The 19,458-nt window shown below is 38.5% G+C and overlaps 1 protein-coding gene across 1 annotated transcript in view; it reads left to right on the top strand.

Annotated features, from left to right (window-relative positions):
* Positions 1–19,006, top strand: part of LOC106573113 (kit ligand) — a 54,513-nt gene extending 35,507 nt beyond the window's left edge. The window contains exons 2-9 of the mRNA XM_014147823.2: positions 5,197–5,304; positions 6,840–6,896; positions 7,087–7,239; positions 8,061–8,256; positions 14,002–14,102; positions 15,650–15,762; positions 15,918–15,969; positions 16,144–19,006. Coding sequence (XP_014003298.1) covers positions 5,197–5,304; positions 6,840–6,896; positions 7,087–7,239; positions 8,061–8,256; positions 14,002–14,102; positions 15,650–15,762; positions 15,918–15,948 — 759 coding nt within the window. The 3' untranslated portion in view covers positions 15,949–15,969; positions 16,144–19,006. The remainder of the gene's footprint in view (positions 1–5,196; positions 5,305–6,839; positions 6,897–7,086; positions 7,240–8,060; positions 8,257–14,001; positions 14,103–15,649; positions 15,763–15,917; positions 15,970–16,143) is intronic.
* The last annotated feature ends 452 nt before the right edge of the window (positions 19,007–19,458 follow it).

Here is a 19,458-nt window from a genome sequence, read left to right as displayed (position 1 = left end):
GCTCACTGAACCATGTTTAACGGTGTGATTAATAAGGAAAGATGAGAAGTCAAGTCCACAATTCAGAATTCCACTTCTTGTTTCAATCGGTCTCGGGGTTTTGACTGCCATTTGAGTTCTGTTATACTCACAGACACCATTCAAACAGTTTTAGAAACTTTAGAGTGTTTTCTATCCATATATAATAAGTATATGCATGCCCTATCTTCTGAGTTTGATTAGTAGGCCGTTGAAAATGGGAACGATTTTTTTTCAAAATGCGCTGTGGCGCCCCCTATCCTAGGGTATCCTCAAGAGGTTTTAAGGCTTCCGGAAGCGCTATCCAAGTGGGAGGATAAACACACTAGTACACCACAGAGTACATGTAATATCTGTATAAGTACAATGCAATTAATGTGTTACACCGGATTTAGCTTGTTAAAATTGAGGATATCTTGAGGGGTACTTACTTTTATTTATTATGTACCTACAAAGTACGTTACCTTTTCTGACAATCTAATCGTCAGCTTCTGAGTGCGCCATCCAAGTAAGGAAATAAACACAGTAATATACCATGGAGTACATATCTGTAATATCGGAATAAGTACAAGGCTATTGCTAGTTACACAGGATTTAGCTATTTAAAGTAAGTGTAACTTTATAGTGAGCTATGATCAATATCTATATAATTACTTATTTATTACTCATTACCAAGTGAAAATACCTACAAACAAAAGATGAGCTTCTACTTATTCAACATGTTAAAATACCTTACATTTCTTACAAGATGATTAACATTTGTATTTATTAAACAAAGATATAGGCCTATAACCTGTTGGGGCTACAGGTTAGCAATGAACCCCGAGTCGGGATTGCTAACAAGGCTGGAAATTCAAAACATCAAAAATCTAATAATTTCAATTTCTCAAACCATCAACTATTTTACACAATTTAAAAGATAAACATCTCCTTAATCTAACCACATTGTTCGATTTTCAAAGAGGCTTTACGGCAAAAGCATAAAGTTAGATTATGTTAGGACAGTACATAGCCACAAAAGTACAAACATCCATTTTCAATTCAAGGTCAGGCGTCACCAAAAGCAGAAACCAGCTAGAATTATGCACTAACCTTTGTCAATCTCCATCAGATGACACTCCTAGGACATTATGTTATACAATACATGCATTTTTTGTTCCATCAAGTTCATATTTATATCCAAAAACAGCATTTTACAGTAGCGTGAAATTCAGATTTTTTTCTTCTCTGAAATGCTTCCGGTGAACATAACAAAATTACTATTCGACAACATTGGTAAATTATAATATTGTCATTCAAAGAATAATATATTATCATCTCGTAATTGCTACCGAATGGCCAGATCTCAAAATAACTTTACTGGGAAATCACATTTTGCAATAAACGGGGTGCTATGCTAAGAACAACAGGCTATGCTATACAGTTAGCATCATCTAAAATCGATAATAACATTGTAAATACCCCCTTACCTTTGATTATCTCCATCAGAAGGCAGGATCCCAGGTCCGGAAGGCATTCCAGGTCCGGAACAAATGTGGTTTCTTTTGACAAAGTTCATAATTTATGTCCAAATAACACCAAGTACTTAGCGTTCATTATGCTCCCATAAAACGTGGTGTGGGGCTGGTAAAATCACGCCGAAAAGGTAAAAAAAACCTAGTAAATAATCTATTTATGTTCGTTCAAACATGTCAAATGTTGTTTAGCATTAATCTTTTGGTCCATTTTTAACGTTAAACATCAGTAATATTTTCACACAACCTATCCTATGTCTAGATAAAAAATGATGACAAACTCACGTTTCTCAGATTTATGCGCAGGCGCAAAAAAATGAAGTGAGGACATGTCAACTTCCTTGGATTCTAATTTGCTCTCTGTTTATCATAGACGCTTCAAACAACTTTATAAAGATCGTTGACATCTAGTGGAAGCCGTAGGTGTTGCGAAATGAATCCTTTCTCACTATGGTATCTATAAAACAATGACACTAAATAGTACAGTCACAAAATTCACATTTTTTTGGATCTATTTTTCACAGGTTTTTGCCTGCAATATGAGTTTTGTTATACTTACAGACACCATTCAAACTGTTTTAGAAAATTCAGAGTGTTTTCTATCCGAATATGCATATCCTAGCTTCTGAGTTGGTGTAGGAGGCAGTTAAAAATGGGCACATATTTTTTTCAAAATGTCTCAATACTGCCCCCGAGCCCCAACAGGATAACATAAAAACAACTATTCTAGTGGTGACTCAAATCTTTAGCCTAAATTATGCTGAGTAGCCTAGATAGCTAGCTAATTTAGAAATATGGGATTGTCTTTTTCTTCCCTTTTTAACATTACAAGTAACAATGGACAATTCTGTCTCTGACCTCATCTGTTTCTTTCTTGTTAGCATTTTCCCATCCTGGAGTCTGAGACCTTGTGGGAATCTGTGGTAGAGAAGATGTAGAATGTATGACAATTTAGTATAGACACTATTCATTACCCCTAGTTATCATCATCATGATTTCTGTAGTTTATGCATATAGCTAGCCAGGCCTAACTAGCATCTTAGCTAGTTCTCACGTTATCCAGCTAGCAACAATAGTGTTTGTGTTGACACAAGTAACTAGCTAACAGATACCCTTGGGAAGAGCCCAGCTAACGTTAGCTAGTGACTAGCAACCATAGCATATTTGCCAACTTTAGGTAGCTAGCTAGCAAGCCAAGGTTAGAAAACTAGCTAGCTAGCATGCTAGCTTATCCAAAAAAACAACAGATTGCATGGAAAGTCTATTCTTTAACTAACTAGCTAGCCTAGTTGGTAGGCCCAACAAAAACTAGCTAACATTTGCTAGCTATCTAGCTGCAGTTAACTAGCAAACGCTAGCTTACTACCTATGCTAAATCATCAAGGAAGAATTCATGTATCCAAAAAAGCTAAACAAATTGCATGAAAAATGTACTTTCTGTCTCATGTGTTGACATTTTTGAAATACAACACCTTGTTTGTTTTTTTTAAGCAATCTTTCATTTCTGGAATTTGCACAATGACCTTCTCGATCTCGTTCTTTACACACTGTTACATGAAGTCAGTGTCGCCGTTATTTCGAACATGTTGCACAGATGGGCAGACCTTGACATGATTCCTTGGATAAATCAATAATTGCACCAATGTATCCCATCCAAAAGTGAGAATGTTCCAACAGTGAAAACCCTTTCAAGGTTACATGATCGACAGTTTGTCTAATGACATTTTTAAGTGCATTTATAAACCATTATTCAACCAAGCTTCATAGGGTTACAATTTGGCAAGCACGAATGACTCTCTCACAATTTGACCATAACTGTTTATTAATGTATCTAAAAAAATGTAATCGATGGTTAAAATAACTGACCCATTTTCAAATGAACATTAAATGATTTAACGTATTTTTTTATGTCAACCATTTGAACCCATTTTTTCCAGACCTTTATTGCAGAGTTGTCTCAATGAGGTGGTCGGTTTTCAATTGGCTAACACTTATAACGTGGTTTGTGCAGGCTGAAATATGGTGCGTTGGGATGGTATTGGAAACTTTTACATTTAACAAGCATTCGTTGTTACACCCCTGTAATTACAGACTGCAATTACCACCAGTTACAGTTATTACAGTGTAACTCTGAAGTATTAAACTTCATTACAATACTTGTTACAGTGTATTTACACATGTAACTGCACTGTAATAAGGACCCCTTAATGAAGTGTTACCGAGATTATTTCAAACTCAAGGTCACAGCTGACACCCCATTCTTTCTGCAGACATCGTTGAATCTTAATTCGGAGCAGATATTTAACAGATAATCACCTGAGGGAAATTTGACCATAATTCCATTACCAAAGTTTGCATCTGCAACTTTATATCACTAAATTAGTTTTTTGTAAATTTTTCAGTGGAGATTGTTAAAAGTAGTCCTTGTTCAGAGTTTTATGGTTTGTTAAATTTTAAAATCAATGTTTTTTTTTGGCATACATTTAAAAGTGAAAATACTGGGTCAAAGTGTAATTCCGTTACTGTGGAATTGCCCATAACATGCTCAGACTGTCATGGGGAAAAGGGTGGAAGTGGTGACAGGGGCGAGGGAATGCCCCAGGGGCAAGGTGTAGGCACTGTCACACAGGCCTCCCTGAAACACTACAGGCATTAGTCATTAGACAGTGAAAGGCCTGGTCTGGATACCAAGGCTGCAATTCAGAAGATTGAAGTGGGCCAATTAGCTGAAGACAGCCACATAATGGCAAGCTGTGTCTAGAAAGGACTAGAGCGTTAATGGTCTGTCACCGTCTATTTTACAGAGCCTAGTGTTTGAAGACAGACTTCTAAGGGAACATTATCATCACTATGGTGAAAATAAAGTTGCGTGGATATGTGCTCTTCTCTTCTCATGCCTGGCATGTTTTTTAAGTGTCAGGTTGCTACCTTTGATCAACTAAGATCGGCCAAGGGTTAACTTTAGTGGATTATGTCTAATTAAATTATTTATTTCCAAAATGCTATATCCACATTTTTTAATGTTTTTTTTCTATCGAAATTCTTGTTTATCAGATATTTTATTCATAGATTGTAGATGTGTATGAGAATGTGTTTTTTTGCAAAACGCTATATATTCATTGTTTAGCTGGAATTAAATGTTGGTATCCTGTATATTTTACTGTGATATGTGGTTGTCTTACCCAATTATCTAAAGATGAATGCACTTACTGTAAGTTGCTCTGGATAAGAACATCTGCTAAATTACTCAAATGTAAAATGTTTTACATACAAATCTCGTATTACTGTATTGAATTATAAAAAAGTATAATATTTGTCACAAATGTATCCTTTGTACTGTTCTTTATAAAACAATTATCAGAGAGTGAGGTGGAAAAGTAGCATTTTGCCCCAAAAAATACGATTGTCTCTCTGAAATGAAACCATCAAGTGACAGATTTTTTAAAAATACAGTACGTCTGTCATTGAACAACCTCATGCCATAATTAGATAGTGAAAAAGCACACCAATCTATTTAAGAATGTCTTTAAAACAATAAAAGTTAATATACCAACATTTCTGAAAAGAAACTCTTCAATTGTAGGCAACAGCTAGTTACGCTAATAGAATATTTATCTGTAGACATTTCTCATGATGCTGTGTGTTTGTCTTTCTTGGTTTTCAGATTTGGATACGCATCTGTGTCCATTTATTGCTGTGCACCACATTTGGAGTTCACTCAAGTGAATTTGGAGATGCTGTAACAGATGACATCACAAGCATTTCACTATTGGTAAGGTCCTCTGACGTACTTACTTCTTCAAGCCACCAAAACTGCAAATGAAAGCTCTTCGGCTAATGCTCTTATTGTATTTAGCTGTCTCGATCCAGTTACTGGCAGCATGTAGTCTTATTCTCAACCAGGGATCCTTTCGAAATCAACCTTTTGGCTTAGTCGTAACATTGTTGCAATGCCAGTTGCACACAATTCATTTGTAAACTTTATACTTTGATACATTGATCCATTTAGATTCAGTCATTGTTTCCTAATACCACTTATTATCCGAATGAGTATTGTAATGCAGTAGGACTTCCTGCATTAGCATTGTCACGATACCGGAATTTTTACTTCGATACTGATACCAGGTTTAATATCGCGATACTCGATACCATCATGATACTCAATACCAAAACGATACCACAGCAAAACAGGCGTATTAGCCAAAGTCACAGAATGGCACTTGATCCAGACAGATAAACTCCACTACTGCTCTCTTCAATAGTTGGAAATCTTTTGAATTCAATATCATTACATTTGAAATTTGATGTCGACATGTTTCAGGGACAGCTATGTTTGCATTAATGAATCAATTATAAAATCATACAATTCATTTGGCTTTGTTTTTACCAATCATTTATTTGAATAGTAAATCTCTATTGATAAACTGGGAAATCAAGATGTACTAGGCGGTCTATCCACAATACAGGTGAATGCATATTCAATAGGAGTGTGTACATGCATTGAGTTTTGAGCTTGTTTTCGCTGCTTTCATATGGCTACAGATAAGACAATCTGTTTCCCTTCCATTTGGGACTTATTTTATTGTACTGATCAACAAAATGTTCATAGAAGTAGCAATCTCTTCTTTTATAAAGTGCCCGCTGTCTCTTTAAACCCAGTAATGACGTCATTCATGATGAGTCATACGCCCACACGGTCAGTTTAGTTCGGTGAGGAAGAGACGTGACAGATGAAGGGGGAAAGTATCTTTGGATGGAGATGATTAAGTGAATTAATGACGTTTTTGGAGACAATTAGCTTTGAAATCATCATATTTTGCATCACAAACCATGTACTAGGATATTGAATTGATGTCAGCGTCATCTGTAAGCTAGCAAGGAAAGTTAGCCTACAAAGCTGGAAGCTACCGGTATCATCTTGTATTGTAAAGTTTTCTAGCCTGTATGAACATTGTTTTACAATAAATAATTAACAATATCAACATTTCAACATGCCTTGTTGCATTATTCAAGTGTGTTAACTTCGGTGCAGCATGAGTGGGGAGCCAACATGTTGCATGAACTGTGCGCTCGTGCTAAGGGGACTTCGGCTGCACTGATAGGCAGACTTGATCCTCTCAATCAGTATACGACATGAGACACATTTGGGAAAAGTGATGACAGACACAACAGTTGTTCATGTTCTAGTATCAAAAAAGTACAGATGTTTTGATATACTGTGCAACACTAATTAGCATTAATGTAAATCAGTAGTTTGGTAACAAACATTTCTGGTAAAATGTTTTGATATTGTCTGTTTTTGAACAGAAACAAAATATACCTAAAGATTACAAGATTCCTGTGACATACATTCCAAAAGAAGTGGTAAGATTTTGTTTTCTTCGCAATAGCATTATTACACTATTATTATAACTTCAAATGTTTGTATTTCTTAGAAAATATAATCGAATGACTGTGATGCCTCACCTTTTTAGAGGGTGGACTATAATTTTTAAATGTCAAAACTGTCCAGTAGCCATGATTATTATGTCCTGATTATTGTTTACTTTTTCAGGGTGGAATGTGTTGGGTCACGCTAAATGTTTTCCACTTGGAACTCAGTTTACGAGGATTAGCAGACAAGTTTGGAAACATTTCGTCCAACAAATATAATATCAGCATATTGATCGAAATGCTGAAAGAGACGCGATATCACATGAAGAACTTGGTACGTTTGGAGCTTTGGTTCTAATACTAATAATGTAACTGCGATAGCTACTATGACAGGTTTATTTTGATGAGGACACATGTTTAAGGCTATTCAAAAATGCACCTTTGAAGTGCATTACCATACATATAATATTTATGATACCAATATGTCATTACCAATTACAATTATCGCAATAAGCATACCACCCATAGTGCAATGCGTTAGTTGCACGTGTCAACTGCTTCAAAACATTGAAGACTGAATTGGCAAAGGACTTGTTGGATAGAGGCTTTGACTGGGATGACTACCTAGCTGCTTCTAGTGGAGCTGGCCAATAACACATACATTCATGCTATTCTTTCTGGCCCATTGACATGAAATAGAGAAATACAAGCGACTAGAATAAATTAATAAACAGGTTTACAAAAGTTCTTAGCACAAATATCCCAGTGACCACATCAGGTCACATCTTGTCAGTTGTCAGCAATAATGTCTTGTGAGGACTGGATCATCTGTCAGGTAGATCAGGTATTCACAAAGGGACCTGGGGATCTCTTGTAGTCTCATGAGAGTGAAGAAATATGTTGATAATGCAGATGTAATAAATTGTTAAAACATATTACTCATTAACTTTGCTCATAATCCAATAGGGATAATTAAGTCCCCCTTGTCCTATATGTCTTAATTTTGGCCTCAAACATCTCTGTCCAGTTGTGTTCTTTGAACTATTTGCTGCATCGCTATATGAGAATGCCATTGGGTGGAATAAGTTAAAGCTAACATGTTTATGTTTTGAATTTCACATCGTTGAGATTATTATTTCCCTTTTGTATCCTTAGGAGGTGATCACGTCTGATTTTGAGTGCCACTACAGAGACGAGAAATGGCAGACAGGACACTATTTTCAGTTTGTTGAAGATTTTCTAAAAACGGCCCGTTCGAATAGAGATTCGCCAGAAGGATGCGATCCACCTCCCTGTCCAACAACAACAAAGGCACCAGCAACTACAATAGCAACAAAATACCCCACATCAGGTAAATGTTGAAGTGTTTTTGTTTAAGTGTAAATATTATCTTACATCATTGTTGCATTCGCTAATATTCAGATAGTGGTCAATGCTGATACGGTCATAGGAGTCAGCTCTCAGTTTCGATCTTGTTAAGTCTTCTAAAATATAATGTGGTGGTTATCATATACCGGAATTAAAAACGACTATTTGTCTTCTTTGGTGGATGGGCACCAGTACCTCTCCATTAACCCTCCTGCTGTGTTCCTGTCGATTTGACCGATTTACAAGTTCTCTCTCTGAAAAATGGTATATACATTTTTTTTGAGGCCTTGCTCACAATTCATTCTGTGGCAGCACAATGACCAAACGATATACTGTATGTGAGGCTCTTGATAATATCTTTGATCATGACACTGGTGAGGAGAGAGTCCTTGTTAAACTTTGACACAAACTAGTCTGTGATAAATAGCACAATATGTTTCATCTGAGTATTTGTTATTGTCAAAATAATCCATACATTCTGCTTTTTTTAACTCATAAATGAGTTTTATGAGCTCAGGTCATTGAGGCCTACAGGTCATAAATAGAAGTTCAAAATGTGTAATGTTCACAAGAATTTAAGTTGATAAAAAAGATCTAACACAACATTAGGTGATAATATATGTATTATTATGGATTTATAATCAGCTATAATGGGGCGGTCATTTTGGACTGGGAACAGAATTAATTAACATGAAAAGAACACAACAGGAGGGTTAAATGATTCCTCTTGTGAATATTTTTTTTGCGTTAGATCTCTTCTTCACATGACAAAACATGAAACGTACCAAGTGCTTGGAAGGTCCATTGTGACATTAGTGCTAATATTTTTATTTATTTAACTAGGCAAGTCAATTAAGAACACATTTTTATTTACAATGATGGCCTACCGGAGAACAGTGGGCTAACTGCCTTGTTTAGAGGCAGAACGACAGATTTGTACCCTGTCAGCTCAGGGATTCGATCCAGCAACCTTTCATTTACTGGCCCAACGCTCTAACCACTAGGCTATCTGCCGCCCCTTCAGCTGAGTCACAGAACCAGAGGAAGATTAGGGCAGCGCACAATTGGCCCAGTGTCATCCGGGTTTGGCCTGTGTAGGCCGTCATTATAAATAAGAATTTGCTCTTAACTGACTTGCCTAGTTAAAGAAAGGTTACATTTGAAAAATTAAGTGCAGTCGCAAAAACCATCAAGCCCTATTATGAAACTGTGTCTCATGAGGACAGCCACGGGAATGGAAGACCCAGAGTTACCACTGCTGCAGAGAATAAGTTCATTAGAGTTACCAGCCGCAGGAAATGCAGCCCAAATAAATGCTTCACAGAGTTCAAGTAACAGACACATCTCAACATCAACTGTTCAGGGGAGACTGTGAATCAGGCCTTCTTGGTCGAATTGCTGCAAAGAAACCACTACCAAAGGACACAAATAATAAGAAGAGACTTGCTTGGGCCAAGAAACATGAGCAATGGACATTACATCAGTGGAAATTTGTCCTGTGATGAGTCCAAATTGGAGATTTTTGGTTCCAACCGCCGTGTCTTCGTGAGACGCGGTGTGGATGAACAGATGATCTCAGTATGTGTACAGGACAATGACCCAACACACCTCCAGGCTGTGTAAGGGCTATTTTACCAAGAAGGAGAGTGATGGAGTGCTGCATTAGATGACCTGGCCTCAACAATCCCCAGACCTCAACCAAATTGAGATGGATTGGGATGAGTCGGACCACAAAGTGAAGGAAAAGCAGCCAACAAGTGCTCAGCATATGTGGGAACTCCTTCAAGAATGTTTGAAAGCATTCCAGGTGAAGCTGGTTGAGAGAATGCCAAGAGTGCAAAGCTGTCATCAAGGCAAAAGGTGGCTATTTGAAGAATCTCAAATATAAAATGTATTTTGATTTGTTTAACACTTTTTTGGTTACTACATGATTCCGTGTGTTATTTCATAGTTTTGATGTCTTCACTATTATTCTACAATGTAGAAAATGGTAAAAATAAAGAAGAACCCTTGAATGAGTAGGTGTTCTAAAACTTTTGACCAGCAGTGTATATAGACACAGAACTTACACAATCCACATACAGTATGTACACTATAAAACTGAAGCTAAAAACTACAGAATACACTAAACACTATAAACAACATTATAACGGATGCATGTAGAGATGTATGAATTAAAAAAAATTACAGGATGATGTGCAATGGGGGAAATATATATGTAACCGGTGGCAGAGCGCAGAAGAAAGTGAAATGTGCAGTTGTAGGATAAAAGTACAGGGTGGATAGTCCGTGGATTAAATTGCAGAGTGGAAAGTCCATGAGTGAGAAGATCATTGTGTACCAGGTGGCCACGGTAAGGGCCAAGGTGTGGGGGAAGAAGCTGTTCAGGTGATGCAAGGTTTTGTTCGTGATTTACTTGAACAGTTTGCCAGAGTTGACTCTTTGGAATAGTGTGTGACCAGAGTGGAAGGGGTCGACGAAGATCTTTCTGCACGCTTCCTCGCCCTGGAGTCGTGCAGGAACTCGATGGAGGGCAGTGTGGAGTGTGATTGCGTCATCTGTGGATCTATTGGAGTGGGTATAGGGTTTCCAGCATGACTACATACTCAATTTACATCACAAATAATATTGTTAGTGCGGTTAGTATGAGTATTTCGAACACAGCTTCACTAGTTACTGTGCCTCATAAGAAAATGATTGACATCGGGAAAGGAGGGTGGGCTATCATTGATTTACATCAATCAGGCGCAACCAATCAGGCGCAACCAACGGATGGGATGGAGGGTGGCGACGACTTGCGGGCAGTGGGTTTCGAACAACAATGACAAATTATAATCATATTATATTATATATATATATATATTATAATAATATATTATAATATATAAAAAGGGCACTTTTGAGACAGGAAATGCAAAAGGACATGTGCTCTGCACAGGTAGAGCACTCTAGTCAGTAAGAATTTGAGGAGGTTACAATCTAAGATAGATGCCCTCAATCTCACACAAATTATCAAGGAACCTACCAGGTACAACCCGAAATCCGTAAACATGGGCATCCTCATAGATATCATCCTGACCAATTTACACTCTAAATAGACCTCAGCTATCACTGCCTCATTGCCTGCGTCTGTTATGGGTCCGCGGTCAAACGACCACCCCATCATCACTGCCAAACACTCCCTAAAATACTTCTGCAAGCAGGCCTTTTTAATCGACCTGGCCCAGGTATCCTGGAAGGATAGTGACCTCATCCCGTCAGTACAGAATGCCTGGTTGTTCTTTAAAAGTGCTTTCCTCACGGTCTTAAATAAGCATGCCCCTTTCAAAAAATGGAGATCTAAGAACAGATATAGCCCTTGGTTCACTCCAGACTTGACTGCCCTTGACCAGCACAAAAACATCCTGTGGCGTACTGCACTAGCATCGAATAGTCCCCGTGATATGCAACTTTTCAGGGAAGTCAGGAACCAATACACACAGTCAGATAGGAAAGCAAAGGCTAGCTTTTTCAAACAGAAATTTGCATCCTGCAGCACTAATTCCAAAAGGTGTTGGGACACTGTACAGTCCATGGAGAATAAGAGCATCTCCTCCCAGCTGTCCACTGCACTGTGGCTAGGAAACACTGTCACCACTGATAAATCCACGATAATCGAGAATTTCAGAAATAATATCTCTACGGCTGGCCATGCTTTCCACCTGGCTACCCCAACCTCAGCCAACAGCTCTGCACCCCCCGCAGCAACTGGCCCAAGCCTGCACGCTTCTCCTTCACCCAAATCCCAACAGCGGATGTTCTGAAAGAGCTGCAAAATCTGGATCCCTACAAATTAGCTGGGCTAGACAATCTGGACCCTCGCTTCCTAGAATTACCCTCCACCATTGTTGCAACCCCTATTACTAGTCTGTTCAACCTCTCTTTCGTATCGTCTGAGATTCCTAAAGATTGGAAAGTGGCCGCGGTCATCCCCCTCTTCAAAGGGGGAGACACTCTAGACCCAAACTGTTACAGACCTATATCCATCTAATGTCTTCGAAAGCCAAGTTAACAAACAGATCACCAACCATTTCCAATCCCACCGTACCTTGTCCACTATGCAATCTGGTTTCCGAGCTGGTCGCGGGTGCACCTCAGCCACGCTCAAGGTCCTAAACGATATCGTAACTGCCATCGATAAAAGACAGTACAGTGCAGCCGTCTTCGTCGACCTGGCCAAGGCTTTCTACTCTGTCAACCAGCGTATTCTTATCGGCAGACTCAACAGCTTTGGTTTCTCTAATGACTGCCTCACCTGGTTAACTAACTACTTCTCAGATAGAGTTCAGTGTGTCAATTCGAAGGGCCTGTTGTCCGGACCTCTGGCAGTCTCTAAGGGGGTGCCACAGGGTTCAATTCTCGAGCTGACTCTTTTCTTCTTTGATCCCCCCTCTACGCAGACAACACCATTCTGTATACATCTGGCCCTTCTTTGGACACTGTGTTAACAAACCTCCAAACAAGCTTCAATACCATACAACACTCCTTCCGTGGCCTCCAACTGCTCTTAAACGCTAGTAAAACTAAATGCATGCTCTTCAACCGATCGCTGCCCGCACCCACCCGCCCAACTAGCATCACTACTCTGGACAGTTCTGGCTTAGAATATGTGGACAACTATAAATACCTAGGTGTCTGGCTAGACTGTAAACTCTCCTTCCAGAATCATATTAAGCATCTCCAATACAAAATTAAATCTAGAATCAGCTTCCTATTTCACAACAAAGCCTCCTTCACTCATACTGCCAAACATACCCTCAAAACTGACCATCCTACCGATCCTTGATTTTGGCGATGTCATTTACAAAATAGCCTCCAACACTCTACTCAGCAAATTGGATGCAGTCTATCACAGTGCCATCCATTTTGTCACCAAAGACCCATATACTACCCACCACTGTGACCTGTATGCTCTCGTTGTCTGGCCCTCGCTACATAGTCGTCACCAAACCCACGCGCTCCAGGTCATCTATAAGTTTTGCTAGGTAAAGCCCTGCCTTATCTCAGCTCACTGGTCACCATAGCAACACCCACCTGTAGCACGCGCTCCAGCAGGTATATTTCACTTGTCATCCCCAAAGCCAACACCCCCTTTGGCCGCCTTTCCTTCCAGTTTTCTGCTGCCAATGACTGGAACAAATTGCCGAAATCACTGAAGTTGGAGACTTATATCTCCCTCACTAACTTTAAGTGTCAGCTGTCAGAGCAGCTTACCGATTGCTGCAGCTGTAAATAGCCCATCCTACTACCTACCTTATCCCCATATTTGTTTTTGTTTTTCTGCTCTTTTGCACACCAGTATTTCTACTTACACATCCTCATCTGCACATCTATCACTCCAGTGTTAATTGCTAAATTGTAATTACTTCGCCACTATGGCCTATTTATTGCCTTACCTCCTTACTTCATTTGCACACACTGTATACAGATTTTTCTATTGTGTTATTGACTGTACGTTTGTTTATCCCATGTGTAACTCTGTTGTTGTTTTTGTCGCACTGCTTTACTTTATCTTGGTCAGGTCGCAGTTGTAAATGAGAACTTGTTCTCAACTGGCCTACCTGGTTAAATAAAGGTGAAATAATACAAACAAAATATTACAATTGTTTGAATGGTTCGATTTTGTATGATTTCTTTGCTTGCACCTTTTCGAGAATCTTACAGACTAGAAACATTTCTGTCCCTACAGGGAAAGAGTCTCTGAGGTTCCTGCCAGAAGTAGTGGAGAGAAGCCTCCTGTCACTACTTGTAATTCCAATTGCAGCCATCGTGTTTCTCTTTGTGTGGAAGGTGAGCTGTTCTTTGACCCTAAGGACCTGCAACTTAAAACCTGACTGTTAGCAATTGTCAATTTCTTTGATTGCAAGTACATTTTTTGGTCTTTGATGGTTATTTTGTCTGTGACTGTCTGGGTGTTTCTTTCCCAGTAACTGCTACTTTGACTTCTCTTTTGAATTTTTGTTAGGGAATTTTACTTTGTTTGTGGGTTAACATGGGTTTCCTTGGTGTTTTAAGGTCCAACGCAGACTTTTTTAAATATGAAATCATTTCTGGGTAACAATTAAGTACGTTACTGTGATTGTTTTAAATTAAAATTGCAAAAAAGGAACTGTAGTGGCTAATTTCCGCATTACCAAATGAGGATTTACAAACACACCGGTCCGAGTTAAAACTACATCTTCAATACTTAAGATACTTTTGCAAAAGTTCTTGACCCCCAATAATGCATTCTCTCAAATGAATCATTTAATGAGGTGATTGCAGAATGGCTACAGGGATCTTTTATAGCAACGATACAGCCCCTTCAATGTACATTGACAAACCACAGATACTTAGTAACAGTTCACAAAGGTTACGTTTTGTATGACAGATATCCATAAAACACATCAGACAGTAACTGCTATGTCAACAGGATTAATGGTATAGCCCAGTATCTGGTCTCCTTAGAACTGTCCCTCCCTGGTACGGTATTGAACAGAACTATTTCATCCAATGGCATATATCAATTGTCAACTCTAGATACTCCCATCTCAAGCAAACCCCCTCTTGACCCCACTCCTGGACAGGCTCACTGGAGGGAGTGAGCCTCTAGGCCATATATTATCACAGGATAAGTGTGAGATCTAAGAGAGGACATACAAGGGTCCATTTACTGCCATAATCCTCCCCACAATAAAGAAAAGGAGGGTGTGACTTGCTCACAGACATTGTGGAGACAAGTCATTGGTTCCCCATTCATCACGCCATCCCTTCACATGGTTTAAGAAATAGGTAAAGACACATTCCCATGATGACAAGTCTGACCTCTCCCCTCTCTGGGCCCCAAGTGTCTGAGCCCCAGCTAAGGTAGACGTGCAACTGAAAAGACACCAGAGTCCAATGGACACTTTCTAATGACAAGTACCTCAAATAAGCATATTATACTAATAAAACATCTTAATTATCTATGTTACCCAACTAATTCTGATTCGTCCATGACAGAACAAAAATTGATTTTTAGCAAAGAGTAATTTCTCAAGCAAGAATTTAGCTAGGACTGTCTGGGAGTGGTCTGAGTGGGGAGGGGAAAACTGAAAACTATCTGTTGTTGGCAGAGAGGATTGGATCTCTTATCAATTTATTAACTAATTTACATCATGGCGATGTCACCAGGCAGGCCAAAACTACATCCCACCATAACAAGTAGACATTTCAGGTGGTCTTTTCAAACAACTATCATAATTTTCACAATTGCACAGTATTATTCCAACTTCAGTGTGGAAAAACATATACAACACAGAAAAATAACGTTTTTGAATGCACTGGGCCTTTAACAAAGTGTTACTCTTATCTAACAGGTGAAATCAAGGAGCAACCAACATCAATCAGATGAACTGAAATCAGTGGAAGGAGGCCTCTTTACAGGAACAGAAGAGAGTTTGGCACCTCCACTAGACGACATTTCTGAAAAGTAAAGACATTCACTCATCTGTTTAATCTATCAATTCACTAATCTTAATATCTGACAGGTTTGTGTGTGCCAAAATCATTTTGTAGTTTTGTGGTGAGGTGAATTTGTATCTACATATCTCAATAGATTTATGGTACATTTTTTGTCCGCTACAGGAACAGATTGAACATCATTGAGACAGTGTAATTGTTCAATCCTTGGAAATTGGTGAGATTTTTCATATCAATATGTGACCTCAGAGTTGGAAAGCCATCTTAGCCAACTCCTGACATTTATGGCTTGACAACAAAGAGTATGGAACCAGGATAATTATTCTTAGCTCGCTGTATGTAAAGATTAACACTAATTTACTATACATCCACTTCTTTCTCTCTCTCTTAGGTGTACAGAGGAGTCATCTAAGAAAGAGCAAGCAAACAAAAGTAAACAAAAAACTGCATTTCTTACGGTGAAAGACAGTCTTCTCATATCAGAACCAGAAAATGGCACACAATTTATCACTCCTGCAATAAGCTGGGAGTTGTTCTTGCGAGAATATATTAACCTGTCATCTATCATCAAATTTCATCATATGAAACTGAAAAGGAGAGTGGGATTCTCATGGAAACATCAATAACTGTTGAAAACACAGTGAACTTCACAGGACAAAGTTGGTTTCACAAGCACCCCCCCGTTTGCACTTTTTGTGGGTTTGGCTGGAGCGTGGACACTGGTTCTACTCAAGAACGCAGCATAGAACAAACGCCTATAAATAGCTTTCTTTCATTAGGACTGAAGCATAAATGACTACCTCTAGTCGCCCTCACTTTCCTCAACTTCTTCTCAGCAGCATTCCACTCCACTTCCTTCTCCATCTTGGTTTCCATTGGACATTCCCTGAGAATCTATTTTGAAATGAGTTAGCTAGAAATATTCTCAAATTTAACCATCTGTTTTATTTGATGTTTTTGGCCATGTACGTACGGAAGGGATGAGGTTGTGTGATGTATTTATTTATTTACTCGGAATGCTGACAGCATAATATTGCTGCAGTTGGAGAAAAAAAACTGTCAGTGATTCAGCTCATCTATAGAAATACTAAATGAGCAGGAAAAGGTCTACGAGGGTGGTTTATAAAGACTACATAACCCATTATTCTGCAATGCATAAAGCCTACTTAAACAGCACACTGGAATCCATAAACACATGCGTTATCTATATTAAGACAGCCATAGAGTGATGTACTTACGTATGTATGATGGTGTTGTTAATTGCTTATGAATGGATTGTATGAAAGGCATTTGTTGGAGTTGTAAATGTAAAAATAATTGCTACTTTGACTAACTTTCATTTATCCCATTATATACAGTAAAAATGATTGTCCATATAGCAATCAATAGTAGATCAAGGGTAAATCTTACATATCCATATTGATTTAGATCAGAAAGGTTTTTCTATGCCCTCAATGCACAAGAAAGAGGTGGTCTAGCCTCAAGTAAACCAGTTTTGCATCAGATTCTGCATTATAACTCCGCTCTGGTATATTGCAGCCTAACCACCCATAAGGTATATTATGTATGTTGCATGTACACAGCTGTACAGTTTAACAATGTGTTAAAGTGGTTCAAAGCTATTTATTGAAATTGAGCCAAAAAAAAACGTTTTTACTTGAACAATACACTTGTCACTCCAGTAACCAAGTACCCTAATGAATTGTGTTCCAAATAACCTTCAGTAACCTATACAGAAAGTGAGATAAAATGTTTATTTCTGAGGTAACAATATTAGAAAATGTTCTTAACACGCACGTCAAAAGCCAGAATATAGCAAACTTTGGAGAGGACCAGACTCTAAAATTCACCATTATTCAGTAAAGTGATATGATCTGTGTGGACAGTGTCTATCAGTTTATCCACTGTCTATCAAATCGTGTGGTACTCTTGTTGTACTCAGCAACTCAGGCTACGATATTGCAGCATAATTATGAAGATTAGTCTGATAAAAGTTGGGTCCGCAGTCATGGCCATCATTCTATTATACCCAAAATGTTGTGTATGACATTTCACCAACTCATCAGGAGACTACTAAGAATTGAGGCAAACCGTTGAAAAAAACAGCAACATGGAGGACCTGAGACCAAGAACCCATCTCATTGATAGGTGTTGGTTGTCTCTCAGTGACCATGAACCAATGGGATAGAAAGTGCTAGAAAGTGTTGTGGACAATACCTAGAGAGTGTTGAATCAATGCCCAACTGGTTGTAATGATCTCACACCAATAGAAACAACTTGTTACTTGTGTTGTCATTGTGGCCCTTATATGTTCACCCATTACCCTCATTTCAATACACAATTTTGATACTCATCCAAACAAATGGACCCTAAGCCTAAGTGGAAGCCATATTAAATATCAGGACACAGTCAGAGCAATAACCCTCTTCATTTGAACACTTATACTCCACAACACGCAATTCTACACTAAATAACACGACAGAAAAATGCATTAAACTCCAGTGTCACGTTCTTGAAAATGATCGGACCAAGGTGCAGCATGAGTATAGTTCCACATATTTATTTAAGTGAAACTAACAAAACAAAATAACAAACCTTACAAAGACCGTGAGGACGTAGTGCCCAAACACACTAACAATCAATCAATATCCCACAAAACACAGGTGGGGAAATAGCTACCTAAATATGATCCCCAATCAGAGGCAACGATAAACAGCTGCCTCTAATTGGGAACCATATTAGCACCACCATAGAAATAGACATATTAGATCACCCCCTAGTCACGCCCTGACCTACTACACCATAGAGAACCAAGGGCGTGACATCCAGTTTGCATTAATTTAGACAATCCTGTCCGCATGTAATGTTTTAGCTGTTGTACTCTTTATTGGAAACGGTTCAAATGGTAAAACCTGTGTATTTGGGAAATTTTCCTCTTGGACCTTTCTGTTAGGAGAGTGTTTTTATCATGCAAAATGGAGTGTAGGTAAAAATAAAAAAACATTGGTGTTATAGTTCTCAGCAAAAGTGACAGTTTCAGCATGAGAAGCTGAAAATGCTTGGTGTGAGTAAGTGTTGTTTTGTTAAAGATACAAGAGTATTCTTTTTCATCCCCCTCGATGCAATGAAAAACGTAAAAAATTGCCACAACAAAACAATCATGTAAGCTTTTAAAGAGTTAACTTTACATATTGTATGAATATTGCGATGAGTTGAAATAATGGTTTAAGCTGTGAACAGAAATCTGGTGGCATCACCCATGTTCTTGTCCGTCTTAGAGCCTATGAACACAGAGATATAGCACCCAAATAGCACACTATTCCCTATGTACAGTGCATTTGGAAAGTATTCAGACCCCTTGACTTTTCCACATTTTGTTACATTACAACCTTATTATAAAATTGATTAAATATATTTTTCCCCTTATCAATCGACACACAATACCCCATAATGACTAAGCAAAACAGATTTTTATACAAAATGCATACAAAACATTTACATAAGTATTGACCCCTTACTCAGTACTTTGTTGAAGCACCTTTGGCAGCGATTACAGCCTTGAGTCTTCTTGGGTATGACTCTTCAAGCTTGGCACACCTGTATTTGGCGAGTTTCTCATATTCTTCTCTGCAGATCCTCTCAAGCTCTGTCAGGTTGGATGGGGAGCTTCGCTGCACAGTTTTTTTCAGGTCTCTCCAGAGATCTT

The sequence above is a fragment of the Salmo salar genome, chromosome ssa16 (assembly GCF_905237065.1).
Source record: "Salmo salar chromosome ssa16, Ssal_v3.1, whole genome shotgun sequence".
Taxonomy (NCBI): Eukaryota; Metazoa; Chordata; class Actinopteri; order Salmoniformes; family Salmonidae; genus Salmo; species Salmo salar.
This window is presented reverse-complemented; position numbering and strand designations above follow the sequence as displayed.